General features: G+C 39.3%; 2 protein-coding genes across 4 annotated transcripts; both read right to left on the bottom strand.

Moving 5' to 3' along the window:
• Window positions 1-80: 80 nt before the first annotated feature.
• Window positions 81-5,016, bottom strand: LOC122035971 (protein FLUORESCENT IN BLUE LIGHT, chloroplastic-like). 3 transcript variants are annotated; one of them, XM_042595129.1, is made up of 5 exons: window positions 4,861-5,016; window positions 3,978-4,189; window positions 2,458-2,650; window positions 1,430-1,750; window positions 81-443 (listed from the first exon to the last, which is right to left on the bottom strand). In XM_042595129.1, exons 1-5 carry the CDS (start codon window positions 4,949-4,951, stop codon window positions 241-243), a joined length of 1,020 nt encoding a protein of 339 aa, XP_042451063.1. In that variant the 5' UTR covers window positions 4,952-5,016; the 3' UTR covers window positions 81-240. The 3 variants fall into 3 exon arrangements, with proteins under 3 accessions (XP_042451063.1, XP_042451064.1, XP_042451065.1); XM_042595130.1 differs by having other exon boundaries at window positions 2,458-2,647; XM_042595131.1 differs by lacking the exon at window positions 4,861-5,016 and having other exon boundaries at window positions 2,458-2,647; window positions 3,970-4,109.
• Window positions 5,017-6,135: 1,119 nt separating this feature from the next.
• LOC122035976 (protein-tyrosine-phosphatase IBR5-like) lies at window positions 6,136-10,890 on the bottom strand. The gene is made up of 5 exons (XM_042595138.1): window positions 10,472-10,890; window positions 7,882-7,981; window positions 7,018-7,075; window positions 6,834-6,940; window positions 6,136-6,651 (listed from the first exon to the last, which is right to left on the bottom strand). The coding sequence occupies exons 1-5, from the start codon at window positions 10,706-10,708 to the stop codon at window positions 6,341-6,343; spliced, it is 813 nt and encodes a 270-aa protein (XP_042451072.1). The 5' UTR covers window positions 10,709-10,890; the 3' UTR covers window positions 6,136-6,340.
• Between the last annotated feature and the right edge of the window lie 10,021 nt (window positions 10,891-20,911).

The raw sequence follows: 20,911 nt of genomic DNA, 5'->3' as shown, positions 1-20,911 counted from the left end.
ATGGACAAAGCTAAGGATGATGTGAGGAAGATAATGCTCAAGACACCAATGTCTTGGACCAGCAAACTTGTGAACTGATATTGCAAACGAAATATCATTAACTAGATAATACCACCACACTGTAATCAAAACTGCAAGTGTTCTCACAATCCCCAAGACAAAAACAATCATCTGAATTCCCATCTAGAACTCTACAAGAAGCAGAAAAAGATAGGGGAAGCAAATTATAATTGATGGTTCTCAATCGCTCTCCAATCTTGCAATGTACTTGTCGTAGAACTTCCCTGCTTGTTCCAGTTCTCCCAACTCTGTAAAACAATCAGCTATGGCACCATAAGCTTCAGTGACGCCAGAGTTCTCTCCTGATTTTTCAGAAATATTCAAAACCATCTTGTGATATTTGATGGCTTCTCGGTATTTCCCTTGCCTCTGGAGCGATGCACCTGAAACGAATTGACCAAGAGAAGGCATTATTAGTGTCAAAAAAAATAATGGGTGCTCCTTAGTTTCAATTCACACGAACACAGATATTATTGAGATAGTGCCAGCTTCAACAGGAATGTACTTTTCTAATTAAACAAGTAGAGGTTGTATAAATCCAACTAGGGTTCTACACTTAACAAAACCAGTGACCATGGATTTGAATCATTATTTTTTTTTCTCATTACTACACATCAAGAATTTTGAATTAGAATCCAGAATCATGTCATTTTGCTATTCTGATCCGTCTCCACTTCCGTTTCTTGCTACCTGCTTCACAATTTCCAGCTACTTGTTCCTACAAATTTGCTGATTTCATACCCTTACGCTCAATTAGTCTAGCCTACCAATGAGCAACCATCCCCATGCCATCTTCGACACCAAGTAAAAAAACAAGTGATTCTAGGGGATAAAACCTGACACAGTAAGCAATCTGAAAGTCCATATGGTTCATCTAGCTGCCTGATTAATGAGATTTGCAAGTAGAAAGTCTGTAGTGGTGGATAAGATCATAGCATGACAGCAGTGAAGCTGAGAAATGTGCTAACACAAGATAAAATGTGGAACTATGTTAGAGAAGAATTCATCACAAAAGAGGATTTTTTTCCCCTGCTATTATTTTTGAAATAAGGATGAAACTTATATGATAAACATTAGGTAATAAAGGGCTAGACTCAAGTGACAAGAGTATAACAGAAAAAACATTTTGCTGTTATTCCTGGGTGTCCAATTTTCTTCATTCAAGTCTAGGTTTTGGTATAAATATCCAGTAACCCTCTCATTTCCAATGCCTAGAATTAGAAAACCAAAGTAAAATTGACAATCTCAAGTCTTGCCAATCCCAAGAATTCCAAAACTATACAACTTTCATTTTTTTCACCATCATAGTCCTCATATTGATCCTATTCTACTTCCAAATTCTGAGTGATTCAAAGAAAAACAAACCTACCTAATCCTCGTGCTGCCTTCTTTGCCTCAACATGATCACCCAATATCTCTGCAAGCTCCAGAGCAGACTTAAACTCTGAAAACGCTTTTTCTAGATTTTGATTCCGCAGATAGTTTTTCCCAGTTCTCAAGCTTGTAAGAAGATGTTCCTTTCTGGGATCAATAACCACTTCTGATTCTGCCACCCTACTACCAACTGGTGCATAGCTCAAATTTGGAGCATAAGACTCAATCTTTGCTTGTCTTCTTAGTGCAGCATTGATCTGGCGAAGCTGATCATTCAACCTCTTCAGCTCGCCTCTTCTTTGACGTGCAAGCAATCCTACAAAAAAAAACCTGGTTAGTCTATCCAACAAGAGAACTAGCAAGAAGAAAGACAACTTTGGTAATTCTAGGGTGCTCCAAAATTATATAAAAAGAGTGATTGAAATTATCTGTCAATATCTTATCAGCTAAGGAATCGATTTACAAGATCCATGTGAAGTCAAAAAGGAAAGACCGACATTAATGTGGAGTAAAAAAGGAAAAAACTGGTATCCATGTGTAACAAGAAATTCATGTAAAAAGACAAAGGAAAGACTGGCATCCATCAGACATGAGGACGACATAATTATATATTTTTAGATAATATGATGTACCACATGTTTACAATTACTAATGAATATATAGTAGCATCTGTCAAGGTATAACAATAACACAGTGTACCACAATTACTAATGAATATATAGTTGCATCTATCAAAGTATAACATTAACACATTACCTTTTTTTGTATTTAGATGATACAACACCACATGTTTACAGTTACTTATGAATATATAGTAGCATCTGTCAAGGTGTAACAGTAATGCATTACCTTTTTTGCCATCAAGCACACATGTTCTATAGAAATACACTAGTCTTCAGGACAGATCTTGCACTAAGATTTAATTTAGTTTACCATTTCATTATGTTTATGATAGAATAACAAAGAGAAAATTTTCTGGGCTAACAAGAAAACTTAAAACTACAATAAATGCAGAGAACTCACCCCCAACAGTTGCTCCAATCATGGCTATTGCAAACAGTAGAGGCATATTAAAAAACGAGTTATCAGCTTCACATGTTTCTGCCAGAACTTTAGAGGGCAAAATGAGCAACCAGGTATGCAGAATTGCTAATACTTTAGCTAAGCTTCTTTTTGAAGGAAGTGATTTTCCAAAGCTGAATGGGGTTGTTTTCTGCTTCAGATTTAATGATATGCAACATCAGTATGCTGTGTGAAGATGTTTCTAAAACAAAAAAAACTACAGGATGCAAATATATATGACAACCAAAATGATATGCACCCCAAAATTAAGATTTTCTGCACAAATGATATATTTCACATGCAACATCAGTATGCTTTCTTAAGGTATTTCTCAAACAATTTTTCCAAAATGTGAAGCAAAATAATATACATTCCCCAAAGACGAGAAATATAATAGAAACATTATTGTTCTGTAACACGATCACATTTCATCACTATTGTTGAAGATTGTCACAAGTTCTTGATGTGATCAGAGGCAAAGCAAGATCAACTTGGTTTCTTTTCTGAACTTTAAGTGTTGAACATACCTAAACTGTTCACTTCACAACCCCAAAATTGTTTCTTCCTTTTCTATGGGAATCTAAAAGCAACTAAACATGATTGGTGGCATGAAGTCATGGTTGCAAAGTATTACATTAATTTAAAGTTTAAGAACATGGAAATAGGAGCAGTGAACTAAAAGAAGCACTAATACAAAAAAGAAGACTTAATTCTGCAACGTGTGAATTATTAGAATGAGGCATACACACAACATTTTAGTTTTTAGCCAACCTATAAGAAATATATGCATTTTTAATTGCAGGATCATACAACATTCACTTTTTTCTCCAAGAGTTTGTCATCCATCGAGCATTACTAGAAGTGTAAATACAGATAGTTTTAAGAATCTTACACAAGCATAATAGCAAATTTGATCCACATGATGAAATTAAGAAAGGAATAGAATAAGTATTCTTATGGAATAAAATAGAGTAAGAGTAAAAAAGAAATATGTATTCCCTAGTTTGCTTCATGGAATAACAGTTCATACTCTTCTGGCTTTAATACAAGGAATAGCTAAGAGGGATTAGGAGGGAATGGCAATTCTAGTGGAATACTTATTCTAGGTTCATTTTGCAACCAAGTGAAAGAATAGCAATTCCTGTGAACAAAACATGCAGAAGATATATGTAAAGTCATTCTCTTAAATAGGCAGTTGTTATCATCACTTCCTCAATGAAAATATAGCAATATATCACTTGCGACATTTGTATACCAAAATTTATTCTCTAGCATTGAAACACACTGAACGTATGAGTGCTTGACTGCTTAAGTACAATACACAGACATATCTCTTATGAGTCACTTTTTTGTTCACTATAGTTATTTAATTATTTCAAGCTCAGTTCTAGAACACTAATTAATAGAGGTACTTTGATATGCAAGAAACAGAATAAATGCTAAGTTCTGACAGTGAATATAATTAGGACTCACCAGCATACCTGATGATCAGACAAGCAAGCACTGATAAGATTCTGCAACCCTGACAATATTCCCTCCAAATTGCAAATTTCTTCTGAGATGGGCCTTTGAACACATGTTTTCAAATTTATTGAACCACTGCTCAGTGGTATTCTATATTTTCCATAAAAAATATGAAACCTGGTAGGAAGAACTTGCAACCTCAACTCTACAGATGACAACACCATCCTTTCTGCAAAATAATTACTACAGAATTTAACACTAATAACCTGTGAAGTAAACGGAGTAAACAATAAATCTAAAAGAAAACCAAGGATGAGTGCTCTTTATCCTCTTTTTTTCTTACATTATCCTGTCTTGCGTACTCTTCTTTGTGTGCACAAATGATAACTATATTCCATTCTTATCTATGAACCGTTTGGGATTCTTCAAATTACCTCCTTTCCAATGAGGAACAATCCTAATCCTTGTCTTTTGACTTTTTTTTGACAATATATGCACATGGAAGCAATCCCCCATAACGGTGGTCCCTAGCAACAAGTACCTTCAATATGTAAACTCTAGAACTAAACATGGATGAAGCCTGTATACGCTTTAAGTTTTCGTAAAAATAAATTTCTTGTCAAAAAATTAATCTTTTTGTGGAGGGTCGTGTAAGGCATACTAAGAAGATAGCCCTTAAAAGAAAAATTGATAGTTTTATGACAGAAGTGCGGCGAAAAAGATTATCTAATTTCATCCCTTTATTGCATTCACTATAAGGCACCAAATCCCCTAAAATTGATTCTCAAGAAACATCTATTGTATAGGAGCAGCAACTGCATAGTTTGACCCAACTCAACTACTTGCAATAGAGACGCGGATTGTTCAAGAAAAGAGAACGATATTGGAAGAGCGCCAAACCGGTATGGGTCCTTCCAGTAACGGACTGGAAACATTCTCCGGACTTCTTCGCCGTCGGCGGCGAGGAGAGGCAGTGGAGAAGCACCGGCATAGTGACCTCTGCGGATAGGGATTCGGATTTCGGACAGGTAGGGATCGCAGCAAGATAAGATAGCACTTTTTCGGATTGTAAGTTCACAATTTGGATATCCAACTATTAGCGGGTCGAACTCATTTCGTTGTTGGATGCCAGTGTGGGTTAAATTCTGCATTTCCAACCAGCGATAGAAAATATATAAAATAAATAAATAACGAAGAAAATGGATTGAAAATTTGGTGAAAAAAGAGGACATATATTTTTGTTTATAGACATTTTGTTACTATGTATGGATATGAGAATCTTTAGATAAGGATTTTAAATAAGAGCTGGTATTTGAGTTAGCATTGATAGATAATAACCCATTAAATTGATCCAAATAATAAAACCAACTTAATGATTATTAATTTTGTTTTGAGCTATTATTTTCATCATTTAATCAAACGTTACTTTAATTTCAAAATCATTTTTTTTATGTATATATAAATTATTATTATTAAAGCTAAATGTTAATAAATCACCAATCCTTACTCAAAAACGGCCTACATTTAACTAGTTTACCTTAAATATAAAATTAATACTTTTCAATCTAAATTTTGCTATAAAATTATTGCTTTTAATTAATATATATTTATTTCTCAGTTTACAATTTCACATTAAAAATGAAATTAAATTAAGCTTTTTAATTCATTATCAAATCAAACCTAAACAGTTTGTTTAACTTTAGTTTACAAAAGTTCTCATTTTATTTCTAAACTTTCTTTAAAAAATTAAGATAGAAAAGCAATGGCCATTTTTAATTATCTATATAGTAAAAAAAGAATATCTCTTTTAAAAAAATTGTTAAAAAATATAATTTAATATCCAGAATACTCAAATCATTTTAAGGACAACTGTAACCAAAATTACTAGTGGAACTTGAACTAACATTGTACACCACCTTGACCTTGCAACTTTTTTAACTCAAAATCATTTTTAAAGTGAAGGAAGGATATTTTAAATATTAAATTTAAATATTATTTTAATATTTCTTAAAAATACTTTTTAAAAAATAAATAATTAAAAAAGTTTTTTATTTTAAAAAATATAAAAAACATATAAGTCATGCCTCAAAAACAAATAAAAAGATAATGGCCAGCCAACGCCTTCAACACATCTTGAAAAGAGAGGCAGCATCTAGAACACCAGGCCAAAGCCCAAAGGGAGATCATCAAACGATGATAATTTTTCCTCGTGTGGCACAACATGGAATGAACAGATTATTTTTATGCTGTTTTAGTTGGCTAACACAAAAATGTTTTTTTTTAAAAAGCGTTTCCATTTTGTATTATCAAAGATATGCTAAGCAATTGACATCAACCATCTTATGCACACAAGATGGACCTCAGACAAACCGGTCGTTCTTCAAGTGCTGTCCATGGGGGCTTCACTCCCAGTTGGCGGTGACACACCAAAAGCACTGCTTTCCATCATTCTTAGTTCCACTTTCGCTTCTGCCTCAAAAATGAAATCGCCACTGGTGGTGTTCTGGCTGGCTTGCTGGAAGATCGATGCGATCGGCTGGTTGAATATTGGAGCTGCGGGTGTATTGGATGATGGGGGGAATCCGAACCCGAAGGATGGAATTGATTCAGATGCAAGTACCGGTTGCACAGTTGCAACTTCACTGGATCCAAAGATAGTGTGCTCATACTCCACCAACTGCTGATAGACAGCTGAAAGAAACCATCACAGGGAAAGACGCAAACATCCTAATCAAAATCCAATGGAAGTAATGTATTCCACAAGAACAGCATAACATAAAACACTTCCTCAAGAGTAACAGAAGGAAATGAGTTGAAATCAATTTCAAGCTTCTGCAAGTTACATCCTTATATCTATGATGAACAAAGAGAACCTGGGGAATATTCCACTACTGGTCGGCGTTCTTTAACCCACTGAGAACTTTGCACAAGTCTCCATCCATTGGATTTCATCAAATAGGCTATCACAATTGCCGGAGACCTACCAAAACAAATCAACCATCCAGTGAGTGCATCGAATTTTATTGTGAGCTCAATGTGAAATTCAGTGTGATCTACCTATTTTTTCCCAGCATACAGTGAACAAGCACACGAGCTTTCTCCTTCTCGCATTGCTCTAAAAAAGTGAATGTATTAATAAAATAAATGATCGAAGGAGAAAACAACAAAGGTCAAAATTAAATCTGGAATATAGAAAAAATGAAGTTATGAAATGAGAGTCCATCACGATCTATGCCACGGATGAAAAAAGTACTTTAAACAGCAAATGGAGATGAAAGATAATTTGCTCATGTAAACCACTCGGCTACAAAGGTTATGGTTTCAAAATTGCAAACTGCAATACAGCAAGATGTATCTGGAGGAAAATTTCTGAGCCTAATTTAAATATTTTTTCTATGAATATATCCTGGGGCCTTGGTTACTAACAAAACGTAACAGTATCCTCAGATACATAGCTCTGTGTAAAATACATCCCTAAATCAAAGCCTCTTATTTCCTTTAGATACAGACATCAAAATGCATCAATTAAAGTTTAATCAATCTTGGAGTATCCTGGAGGGAAGAAAGAACTATGCTTGCATTGGCAAGTGAGCAATAAGACTTGCTTTCAAAGTTCTTTCAGAGGTTGAGAACCCAAAATATTCAAATCTAGCACGGTAAATCTTTGAATTTCTTGTGTTTGAATAAAGAAATTCCTATTCAAGAAGAAATTTAAGCAGGAATGACCATCACTTCACTTTCAGTATCAGAACCTTTTTTTAAGTAAAATAGTGAACTATATTCTAAAACAACACAACCTCAATATTAAATATTCTTTAATAGTTTAAAGTGATGAATAGCACAAAAAGGTATATTACTCAAGAAATACTAACCTATTAATGCATGCACCCCAGAAAAACAGAGAAGTTTATGCAATCATACCTAAAAATTCAATTGCTTCATCGAATTGTAGGATTTTGTCATCTTTGAGGCAGTGATAAGTAAAGGAATTCTTATATAGATTCTGACAGGCAGGTACAGTCTGTAAGGTCATGCCAAAAATTAACAGGTAATGATCATATTCAAAAGAAAGATAGCTCACTTCATATAAAGCAAAAAATAAATACAAAAACTCAGTATAGCTGAACTAGAAAGAAAATGATCCAAAATAATGAATATTAATCCAACTATGGTCCTTGTTGATATAAGGTTAAGGGGAACAAATAAACAACTTCCACCACGTTGCTCCCACATGGAGGGCAGAGAAGATGCAATCCTCACAGATCAAAAAGAAGCAGACACACACGATTCCATCATGAATTATGAAGAGGCCTCATACAAAACGCAGATGATCATGAAGAATTCACTACTCTCTAAAGAAGAAAGGGAAGGTGCTACAATGCACAGATCAGACACAATGACAAATCAAATGGTCAGCTCCACATAGTAGAGAGAATACATAATGAATAGGCAACATATTGCAATTTGATTGTTTTTCCTTTACTGTTCCAAGGATGTAAAATGGACCTCTAATATGAAGTACAAGGCATGGAAATTCACAAAAATATGTTGAGGCGTGAATATCTTTCTACTCTTTTTACCTTTGCAACATGCAGAGACCTAAGGACAACAACATTCGGGAGACCAACCTTGTCAATTATCAAAAGACTCGCACAATTGTCCTGTACCACGACACCTATGGACAAGATCCCAAAGACAAGCACCTAGCATATATCTAGAAAATAGTGAGTAGTAATTGATTCAATTTATTATTTGCAATGAGTTTCCTTCAGTTATATGCCTATCACATGGAATATATGCCACACTAACATAGTTTGTTGCAGATACAAATCCTTAATATCATATCGGTACCAAAACATATCTTCACCATAATTTTTATTTTGGTATCTATAATTCTATATGCTCGCAAGAAACCAATAATTTCCCAAATCAAATACTCATCTATAGGTTTATGACTATAAGGACTATGAGGAAAATGCAACTAGGATAAATGTTCACAAGAAGATAGAAATTTATGATGCAGCATTTACTCCATGTGCAGAAGTAATGTCTATTAGAACTCTTAATTTTTGTGAGGGCAATATTGATTGGAGATTGTATCATATACTCTTTTAAAAAAACACACTCTTGCATCATGATGTCCAGAGAAACATTACATGTAAATACTTCATAAACGTGTTAGCAAAAATACAAGTGAGAAAGGTAACAACAAGCATGATTTGATGAATTTCACTTAATTTATTGTTACTATGGGAACAAGAAAAGGAATCCAAACATACTTAATATTTACAGCATAATCAAAGTAAGATAGCATGGATGATATCATTATTGGAAATGACAAGGAGTATATCAATTGATTAGAGTCTCGACTCACTTCCTCACACATATATTTCAGGTGAAATATCAGGGCAAGTAAATATATTGGGTGCTAAGATGGCTAGATCATTATCACATTATGTTGCTATCCTAGAAAATCTGTTGATCTAGTCAAAAAAGTTAAGATGAAAATTTGCTGAAAACTCCTGCTGATTGAAACTGCCAGCTAGTTGCGCAAAAGTTCATTTTTTTCCATTTGCCATGTTATTATGTTTAATATCAATATGTTAAGTAGGTATATGCATGTTCCTAGTGTGGATAAAACTATAATGCGTACAGGATTTTCTGAGATCTTAGGATTTTCATGGACAATATTTTTTTTTTGTTTGACAAAATAGTTTAAAGGTAGAATATTATTTGGATGATGATTGGATATGGTCTTTAGACATCATTCTATCAATGTCTAGAGCATAGTAGTGAACCTTTGTCATATAGTAGTTTGTTACTTGTCAACATAGCGCGAGTAATGAATGTGCACGCCAGTGATGAAACAAAATACAGAATTATGACCCAAGATGTTTGTGATCTACTGTGATTAAAATGATTTGTTGCTGAGATACAATTTTTTTCATAAACACACTTGCTATTTTATCGTGATAATAAGGTTTCTATAGAGATTGTTAAAATCTAGTTTTCAATGCCATAACTGAGCATATTGAGCTTGATTACCACTTTAACAAAGGGAAACTATAAAGCTCATAGTTAATGTTCAAAAAGGACAAAGCAATAGGTTCTACTTCTACCTTATCCAAGAGATTAGAATATACTTATGTCGTTATAATGTAGAAGACCCATTTCACTATAACATTAAACATATATATAAGCGACGACTAGTAACCCTATTTTTCTTTTTTCACCAAACCATAAACTGGATGATATTTTGTACTTAATGTACAGTTCGTCATTCTTAGATCAAGTTCTGCAACTAACATCATTAGACTATAGAAGTTAATGCTAAAGGCAAGATTTGAACTGCTTGCGAATTAGTTTCCTTTCTTGTTGCATCTCTTCTCTCAATTTTAGTATGGATGTGGTCAAAACAGAAACGAGAGCACCGGATTTACATCAAACTAACATCAAAGGCAACTCCAGATCGTTTTAACAAACAAATAAATCGCGAGGAAAAGAAACTCACGTTGAGGATGTGGGTGATGCCTAAGGCTTTGAGGATCTCCCCACGGGAGGCGTTGTCGTAGCTACCGAGGTAGAGGAAATCCTTAAGGATCTCGGATGGGAAGGCGCTGCCTTGCTGGATGGTGCGCTCGTAGGCTGCGGGGACCCGGTGGCCACAGATATTGCATACCTCGCCCTCCTCGTATTTGTGGTAATGCCCACAGACTTCGCAGGGGTTCTCCCTCTCCCTCTTCCTCATCAGGCGGGGATCCAAGAACAAGAAGACCGTATCAACGAGATCTCAGAAGATGAGGAAGAAAAGCACGATGGTGTTGAATCGAGAAGGAAAAGGATCGATCCTGTTGTGCCGAAGATGGAGTAAGGAGATTTCTGTTTCATCTCCTTGTTTTTTTTTTTCTACCGCAGGTCGAGTGGACGACGGTACGGTAAATCCAATATGAATTTTCTTTTTATTTTTTTTATTTATTCTCATATAATATCGCGCCAACCCGATACAAATAAAGGGACCAGAGAGGGAATATAAATGAAAAAAATGATTAAATGTCTAATTAAATTTAAGTGTCTCTTATTTCCTAAGATAAAGAACAGACCATTTCACATGCTCCTCCCATTGAATTCTTTAACCGTCGAGACTATGTTCACTTTCAGTTCCCTTAAACACATGATTGATAAAAGTATGATAAATATTTATAAAACCTAAATAACAATGACTCATGATATAAAAAAAGAGTCTGAATTTTTTAGATCACTTTTTACAAGGATGTTTTATTGATGTGGATTGATGGGATGAATGATCTCCACCTATTTATAAATGATGATTATTCATTTCATCAATCTATGCTAAGGGATCATCCCCTGGGCCGTAAAAAACGGTCTAAAAAATATGTCCTCATAAAAAAATCAATAACATGTAATAAAGAATTTTAAATTTTTTAAAATATATTAATGTTCTGACTATTATTTAAAATATGAATCTGGAATTCAGTACCTGACTCCTGCATAATTAAAATTTAGAATAAACAAATTACTTAACTGGTAAGCGTCCATATAGTAAAATACTTGGATGAATCTCAAATCTAAGCCTCAGTGCCTAAACCAAAATTATAATAACTAGGCCTTTACTTGGAGCTCGGGAAAAACAGCCCATGTTGGCCCGTTATGATTGCACTTTGAAAGTTGCTTATTTCAAGCTAGCAACTGAAGCTTGGCAAATTTTTTTTTATCGGGTGTGTTAATCTAGGTATCACTAATGTTGTAGTAAATCTGACTAATTTTAGTAGTGACCGTCTAGCTCCCATAAAAGTTTTGCCTCGAACGCTAAAGTAAATTAAAAAATTATAGATGAATCTTAGCGAACGATCTAATATCACGAGTGGTTCGATCACGATGAACATTTGATATACCTTGTGAGAAAATCAAATTCTTATAATATAGAAGCTCAACTTATTTCTTACTATCGCACAGTGTCCATGGTACTTGGTATCTTTTTTATCGTAGTAAAAAGTAATTATCCTCGCTCCGAAGACTTTGGCGGTCCTCCAGGATTATCTCATGTGAGTTGGAAAGGAAATAAATCACGAAGGCTTCGCCTCACATCTTCTAATGAAGCTTAGCATCTCTAATACGAATTATCAGAGACTCATTTTTAGCAACACTAACATAGTTTTATTCTTCCAAAATTGATAGGCAAAAATTGCTAGAGAGGAGGGTGGGATAAAAAATCCCAGTTAATTTAATTTGCCCCGGGGCTACAATGCAACAATTAGCCCTTCCAAGGGCTCGGGTCGTGCTTGGCTGATGCAAGGTTCATGACATGCCTATGATCAAAGATAGAAATTCTGCGAACATACATCAGAATAATCACACACGCATGAAAAAAAAATAAGACACACACAGCTAGCTCTGAATATGAGCATACAATTCAAGGGGAAATAAATTATGTATATAGAAGAGCAAGAGTTCAGAGTATTTGCTACTCGTGCAGGAAGTAAATCTTTGTAAAGGAAAAGAATACTGACCACTTCATTTATTTCGTACTCAGACAGGCAATGCTTTAGATGACGAGAAACACCAGCTTCATTCTTGACAAGTACAACACCTATTGTATTTTCTTTAACCTTTAAAGTTTCCGTAAGTTGGCTTAAAGTGTTGAATACTAGACCACCACCATTGAGCCTCATGTGCTAATGAAAAGATATGACAAGGCAATGAAAAGGATTAGCTATGTGATGACAGAACCACCATTGAGCCTCATGTGCTACCGATAAACAATTTTGAACTATGAGTTGGAGTAAGTGTTCTTAATTAGTAACTGCAAGTGATAAGTGGAGAAGACTGTGATACGAAAATTCAGTTGGAGATGATGTGTTGCAGGCCAATAGAGGGAATTTTAAACTTTGACAGGCTAGCAACTGCTAACTTGGGCTAAGCATTTTGGGCCAATGACATATGTCAATTGATGTCAGAGTTGTTCTCTGCTGATAACATAATGACAGATAGTTTTTTACAGTATAAAGAAATTGATTAGAGGTTTAGGTTTGTCTGTAGAGAAGATTGATTGTTGTATAAACAACTGCATAATCTTTTGGATTAAAGACAGCAAACTGAGTGAATACAAAATCTGTACTCACTCTCGTTATAAGAATCATACTTGCATACCAAGGAAGAAGAAGAAAAATATTACTTGAAAAGTGATGTATTACTTTCCTTTAACTGCTAGACTTCAACGCTTATATGCATCTAGCGTTACAGCTTGTTACATGACGTGACATCATGAACATGAACATGAAGGAAGAATTATGTGTCATCCTTGTGATTCCCCTGCATGAAAACATCTTGATAATATATTTTCCTCATTTGCAATGGAACCACGAAATATGAGATTGGGACTTTCTGCAGATGAATTTCAGTCATTTGGTCAGTCGGGATAGCAATATTCATCTTGGCCAGTTATATTAATATCATACAATTTACCACCATGGATGTATATAAAAGATGAATTTATGTTCCTTACTGTGCTTATTCCTGGTCCAACTAATCCCAAAGACAAGATAGATATTTTTTTACAACCGCTAATTATCGAATTAAATGTGTAAAATACCGAAAATGGGTGGAGCACCATAACGAAATTTTTCAGAATTTTTAAAAATTTTCTGGAAATTTTTCGGAGACCGTATGGCTTGGGTTACGGGGATAAAAATTGGGCTCCGGAAAGGCCTGTTTAAGGTATCTAAGTTAAGCGAGGAAAAGTTGAATTTATTTATTTATTTATTATTCTTTCTTTGTTTTCGTCGTTCTTCTCTCTTTTCTTCCTCGCCGAACCGAAGCCCTAACCGACGACGGTTTCTCCCCCTTCCTCGCGATTAAAGTCGTGCCCGATTTCTTTTCTTCTCTTCTCTTCCACTTCATCACCGAAGCTCTCCAACCCGATCATCCTCCTTCTTCCTCCCCGAGCCCTAGCCGTTTCTCCCTGACGCCTCCTTTGCCCGATTGCCTCTGCCGATCCCCCATCTCTTCCTCTATTCCGGCCGGGCAGTGGCGAAAGTTTCCCTTTCTTCACGCCGTTGTGCCCTATCATCGCCACCGACCACTACGGACCCACGGTTGCTTGTCACCAGCCTTAAATCGACACTGTTAGTTCGTGCCCTCTTCCCCGATCACTACCGACCTCACGCCTCAGCGTCGGTTGCTGATCACCAGAGAGGACCGAGTCACCTCTAGTCCTAGTCTCGCCCTCTTCTGATTTTCTTGCGTCGTGCCCTAGATTTCCTCTTGCTGTCAGATCCGAACAAAATAGCAGTGAGGTGAGCAGCGTATCCTTGTTGATTTCTTGGATTTCAATCTTGATCAGATCAATTAATTCCTGGTGGTGTATCTGGTTTTCAGCGGCTGCCCCTATTCCGACAACAACTACCTGTTGTGGACCAACAGAAGAGACTTTGGTGTTGAGGTAAGATATTTAATTAGGTTGGATTAGGTATGAGTTGGATTGTGTAATTATTTGTACATGTGTAATTGGAATTAGGTTTATGTTATTGTGTTGATTAGGGTTTTGCCTTAATTTAGTGTAAAAGATTTTATATAACTATTTATAGGAATGTAACTAAATAAAATATATATTTATTGGTGACACAAGACTTTGACGTGCGACGAGTATCTCGATGTCGGATTTGGACCGGATTCGATCTATATTGGAGGCGGGTACTTTTACTTATCTTTTTAGATTTGTCATTTGATATGCATAGTAATGTTTTTAACAAATACTAATTATTATGTTTCTTATCTGCATCGATTGGTCACTACCCGATACCTATTACATGCTTGTTTTGTTACTTGTTATGCACTTCATGTTAGTACCTACCTGATTATACATGCTTATAGGGGTAGTGACATAATCATGCTTCATTATGTTCAGGACCTAGGTTTTTATACCTTATCTGATCTATGTACGTAGACCTTTGATTTGATTCTTTGTCCTATGGTACACATTATGTAGATGTAGATAGGTTCAGGATATTGTCATGCTTAGTGTCATGCATCATCTCACATGATTGCATGCTGCGCGATAGTCGACTCCATTATTATTGAGCACATCGCCAATTTCATGGATCTGCACACACAACCACTCATGGGTTAGTGGTATATCAGGCAGGGTGTGTGGCAGTTTTGCTCTGTCAGTGCTCCGCTGGTCCACTCATGGGTAGCGTGACGCGGAGTGGTAGAATGTCAAGGATCCCTCCTCTGGATTGTCTCAGGGAGATGAGAGCATTGCGCTCCCCCACTTATGATTTAGGGTAGGAGGATAGGTGTACTCTGACAGCATTCCGTCCACTCAATCACTCATCAGGAGCAGTGACGGCAGAGTGCACGGTTGTCACAGCCCTACCACTCGGTCTCACCATTGTGTGTGAGATGGCTGACTGGAGAGTAGGGGTGACCAGGACATGTCATTGACATCATACGCATTGATGCATTTATTGCTTGTGTTTGCTGCACTTGTATGTTGCATATTGGATAGATGTATTTGTTTGACATGCATACAGGATTCCTATACTTCTCGGTTGATTATCTATACACCAGGTCCTGGTTAGTACATTTTCTCCTATTTATTTCAATTGTATTTATCATTATTATATCAGGAGACTGTATGCGTGATTAGTGCTAGTTGTTATTTTCTTACTATGCATGTCAATATTACCCACTAAGGAGTTGACTCACCCCGTGGATGTTTACTATTTTCAGGTTGAGATTGTCTGGAGGAGTTCCAGTCGCTAGTCCCCTGCAGATCGCGAGAATGTATTTTATCTTTTGGGTTTTCTTATTGTACTTTTTAGACTTGTTCTAGTTTTGACACTTGGATATTGTGTTATCTTTATTGTCGATAAGTTTTATTTGGATGTATTTTTGCTGCATGCCTGCCTGGATGGCAGAAGAGGTGAGTTCGTTGTGAGGTGAGTTCGTTGTGATTTGTGTTTTATGAGTGTAGTGGAGTAGGATATCGGTTTTTAGCTTTATGAGTGTAGTTGAGTAGGATGTTTGACTTGGTTTTCTATTCGTTGCATTTGTTTAGTTTTACTATTAAACTGTGTAGTGATTGCTTGTTTATATATATATATATATATATATATATATATATATATATATTGTTCCGACCGTGTTGGCCGAGGTATTTGGATGGATGTAGAAAGTTTCAGATTGTCACCCGTACAAGGGAGATGCTGCCGAAATTTCTTCTGGCAGGGACTCTCCCGGGGCGTGACAATTTATTTGGTATCAGAGCCAAGTTTCGGATACTTGGTTTTCGTATTTTGGTTTTGCGTGTTAATCTGATACCAATTTATTTGGTATCAGAGCTAAGTTGGCGATACTTGTTTTTTTTTCTATGTGTTAGATTTTTGAGATTTATCTGATACCAATTTATTTGGTATCAGAGCAGGTTACGATACCTGCTTTTGGTGTTTTGAATTTTAGGGTTAGCCCAAGTTTGCCAGTAAACTCAGGTACTTATTTTCAGATTTGTACGGGTTTCCGTCGATTTTCTCGTCCGGAATTTTGAGGTAAAAAAATGTGGGGACTGGACAGCGACGGAATATCTCCAGACAGCAAATAGGTAACAAGGTAATTTTATAATTTTTGTTACTTGTAGTAATATCTGTGATATAACTTGACAGATGATCCTGTCTGGAAGCTGAGAAGACGAACCTGCCGGTGTGACGTGTCTGGAGGGTTGACCACATCCTCTTGACCCGGTGGATGATCTGTCCACTGCGTTGACCAAGTCGTCTGAAGTCCTCCTCCGGTCAACTGTACCTGTATCCAGCGACTGGATTCCCCCGGTCTCTGGTACCTCGGTGCTCGAGGCGAATCCCACAGACATATAAGTAACCGCATAATAGTATAGCAATAAAATGAATAGATACCGAGTACGAGAACTTACCCTGGCCCAGGGGGGCGCCCTCGGATGAATGAGCGAGCTGGTAGTGGTGCTGATCGAGTCATCGTGTGACGACATAGGATCTAGTGCAGCAAGGGTCCCATGAGACGGCTCGCAGACGGGATATGATAGCGGCTCGTAGGTCGGCACACGGCACGCAGGCCGGATAATACCAATAACTCATCGGCTCAATGGCCGGCACACAACATACAAGGCATCACACAAATCATGAAGGCCGTGAGTCGACCGGTGGCTATCGCCGGAGGTGGCACCGGAAGGTGGCAGTGCCGACTAAAAGTGTCGGCGGTGGCTGCTAGACTAGGCAGCGGCGGCTTGAAGCGGCGTCAAGGATGGTGGCGGCTAGCAAGGGCGACAACGCTCACAGGGGTATAGACACTTGTGGCAGCGAGCAAGACCGGCGTCGGAGGCGGCGAAGGTACCCTCTGTGCACACCTATACCTCGATGGCCGGACACAAGGAAACCAACGCCGGAGGGGGCTTCCGGGGGGGGGAGGCAGCGCCTCTGCTCCAGTGGTTAGCGGCAGATGAAGGGGGATACGGCGAGCCTTCCTCGAGGCGGCGGCGGGTCTTTGCCAGCGGCGGCCTGGGTCGAAGAGGAGAGGAGAGGAGCGATCGGCGACCAACGCTGACGAGGAGAGGGCGGCTAGCGGGCTGCGTGAGGTGCTAGGAGGAGTCAAAGTCGGTCCAGTGGCGGCGGCGGCGAGGAAGCCCAGCTTCTCTTCCTGTTGGCGGCGTTGGGGTGCAGACCGGATGAAAGGAGGGGGAGTAGAGAGGCGGTCGGCGGCAGGCGCCGGCAAGGAGGGAGGAAGAAGCTCTTCCTGGCGGCGGACCCAAAATACGCGAGCAAAAAACCCCCTTTTCACGAACCAGCCCTCTTCCCTTTAAAGCCCTAGCTTGTAAAAAGACCTAAATGCCCCTGTCTTTCCCTCCTAATTTCCTCTCTGCCACTCAACTATATCCGGATCACAAGCCTCCCCTTCAAGTCTAGTCGAAGGAGGCGTGAGTCCGACTGACTGGACAGTCTATTGCAAAGAATTGAACCGCTCTCGATGTCAAAGCTAAATCGCTGAACCAATAATATAATGTCGCTCGAGCGGTCGCTATAATAGTGATGTCGAATGAGATAGCAACGATGCCGAGCGGATCAAGTCGATAATTGATCTGACACTTAGCGACGCAATGTCAGGTGAGATGCCGAGCAAGCTGAGCGACCGAGTGATGTCAAGCGCGTGCCCTAGTTCAAGCGTACGGCCGAATGGACGACCAAGCAGTACCAATCAGATGGCTACGAAGTGCCGACCAAGCGGTGAAAAATGGTGCCAACCGGATGTCAAGAAATCGATCAAGCGCCAAGCAAGACTGAGTGATATCGAGTAGACGCTCGGGCGACGTGGAGCAAAGCGATCGGCGCGATCGAGCAAACGACCAAGTGATACTGATCAGATGGTTCCGAAGATGCTGAACGGACGATCAGAATGATGTCGATCGGACGGATAGATACCGGGCGGACGATGCCGCGCGTGCGAGCGGAATGACGTCGATCGGTCGGATAGATGCCTGGCGGACGATGCCGCGCGTGCAAGCGGAATGATGTCGATCGATCGGATAAATGCCGAGCGGACGATGCCGCGCGTGCGAACGGAATGACGTCGATCGGTCGAATAGATGCCTGGCGGACGATGCCACGCGTGCGAGCGGAATGATGTCGATCGATCGGATAAATGCCGGGTGGACGATGCCACGCGTGCGAGCGGAATGATGTCGATCGATCGGATAAATGCCGGGCGGACGATGCCGCGCGTGCGAGCGGAATGATGTCGATCGATCGGAAGAATAGATACCTGGCCGCGACGACTGCTCAACCCTGAACGGGGGAGATAGATGATCATGAATCTGGTCCGTGACCAGTGAAGGCCGCTCAACCCCGAACGGGGGATATAGATATATGATGTGCTGGTCTGCTGAACTGGTCCAAAACCGGTGATGATCGCTTGAATATAATCCTCTCGGCCGATCGGCTCGGGGGTCTTCGCCATAGAGCCCCTAGCTCGTATATAATCCTCCCGGCTGCTCGGCTCGGGGGTCTTCGCCATCGAGCCGTAGCAGCTACGGGCTCGTATATATAAACCTCCCGGCTGCTCGGCTCGGGGGGTCTTCGCCATCGAGCCCCTGGCTCGTATATATTCCTCCCGGCTGCTCGGCTCGGGGGTCTTCGCCATCGAGCCCCTGGCTCGTATATAATCCTCCTGCCGGCTCGGGGTTCGCCATCGAGCCCCGGCTCGATATATTCCTCCTACCGCTCGGGGTCTTCGCCATCGAGCCCCGGCTCAGATATAATCCTCCCATTGCCGGCTCGGGGTTCATCGAGCCCGTAGCGCCACGCTCAGATATATAAACCTCCTACCGCTTGGCTCGAGGGTTCGCCATCGAGCCCCGGCTCAGATATAATCCTCCCGTTGCCGCTGGGGTTCGCCATCGAGCCCCGGCTCAGATATAATCCTCCCTACCGGCTCGGGGTTCGCCTCGAGCCCTGCTCGGATATAAACCTCCCGGCTGCTCGGCTCGGGGGTCTTCGCCATCGAGCTCGTAGCAGCTACGGGCTCGTATATATAAACCTCCCGGCTGCTCGGCTCGAGGGTCTTCGCCATCGAGCCCCTGGCTCGTATATAAACCTCCCGGCTGCTCGGCTCGGGGGTCTTCGCCATCGAGCCCCTGGCTCGTATATAATCCTCCCGGCTGCTCGGCTCGGTGGTCTTCGTCTTCGAGCCCCTGGCTCGGATATAAACCTCCCGGCCGATCGTCACGGGGGCCTTCGTCTTCGAGCCTGTGGCTCGGATATAAACCTCCCGGCCGATCGACACGGGGGCCTTCGTCTTCGAGCCTGTGGCTCGAATATAAACCTCCCGGCCGATCGACACGGGGGCCTTCGTCTTCGAGCCTGTGGCTTGGATATAAACCTCCCGGTCGATCGGCACGGGGGCCTTGACTCGAAGAACTAATACAGATCATATAACTAACCGAGAACAGATAACGGAAAAACTGACCTAGGTCATGAGTGTTGGAGTGTATACTGAAAGTCTGAGCTTTGTAAACATTCATTATGAATAAAGAATCACATTTGGTCAAATGGTCTACATTTGTTTGTAGTTGTTCATTTAATTTATATTGTAGATAACATAGTATGTGGTGTCACATACAGAAGATGATGTTATCAGTACCTTATAAATTATAAACAGTTGCTCATGACCAGAATGGAAAGGAACAAACCATTAGAAGGTCGTAGTGTAATTAGGTATTAGTTTATCTTGACTATATAATTACACTAGTACACTCAGAGTGTATTGAGTAGGACCATTTGAGGTCGTTCCTTTTATACTGACTTTATAAAGGAACAAAGACCTCAGTTATTATGGAAGTGTGTGCTCTTAATCCTAATATAATAACAAGCACATATATTTGATATTTATTTCTTAATTTATCAATGGGTGAGATTTAGTTCGATGAATCAATAAACCCGATAAGTTGGGAAATTGTATCACTTATAGTGTGTGTTGTTGATTATAGAAGGAAACTGTGTCCTAGAGATACTAGGTTGATAATGTCCCCAAGAGGAGCTCATAAGGATTATCATGTTAAACCCTGCAGGTGGACTTAGTCCGACATGACGATAAGGTTGAGTGGTACTACTCTTGGACTTAGATATTAATTAAATGAGTTGTCAGTAACTCACTTAATTAGTGGACATTCGATATCTTAAACACAGGGAGACTAACACACTCATAATAAGAAGGAGCCCAAAAATGTAATTTGGGATTGGTGCGGTAGTTCAATAATAGTTCTCTAGTGGAATGAATTATTATTGATAAAATTAAGTTGTGTGTTCGGGGCGAACACGGGATGCTTAATTTTATCGGGAGACCAAAACCAATTCCTCCTCTCGGTCCCTATCGTAGCCTCTTATTTGTAGAGTTCTATACCCACCTATAC

The sequence above is a fragment of the Zingiber officinale genome, unplaced genomic scaffold, assembly GCF_018446385.1.
Source record: "Zingiber officinale cultivar Zhangliang unplaced genomic scaffold, Zo_v1.1 ctg127, whole genome shotgun sequence".
Lineage (NCBI taxonomy): Eukaryota > Viridiplantae > Streptophyta > Magnoliopsida > Zingiberales > Zingiberaceae > Zingiber > Zingiber officinale.
The sequence above is the reverse complement of the archived record's forward strand: the minus strand, read 5'-3'. Positions and strand labels throughout refer to the sequence as shown.

Coding starts and splice junctions, on each gene's coding strand:
- LOC122035971 (XM_042595129.1), bottom strand. CDS start 4,951: ATGCCGGTGCTTCTCCACTGCCTCTCCTCGCCGCCGACGGCGAAGAAG. Junction 1,751..2,457: donor GATTGGAGCAACTGTTGGGG/GTGAGTTCTCTG, acceptor TTTTTTTTGTAG/GATTGCTTGCACGTCAAAGA. Junction 444..1,429: donor GAAGGCAGCACGAGGATTAG/GTAGGTTTGTTT, acceptor AATTCGTTTCAG/GTGCATCGCTCCAGAGGCAA.
- LOC122035976 (XM_042595138.1), bottom strand. CDS start 10,708: ATGAGGAAGAGGGAGAGGGAGAACCCCTGCGAAGTCTGTGGGCATTAC. Junction 7,076..7,881: donor TGAAGCAATTGAATTTTTAG/GTATGATTGCAT, acceptor TCACTTTTTTAG/AGCAATGCGAGAAGGAGAAA. Junction 6,652..6,833: donor AGTAGTGGAATATTCCCCAG/GTTCTCTTTGTT, acceptor GGTTTCTTTCAG/CTGTCTATCAGCAGTTGGTG.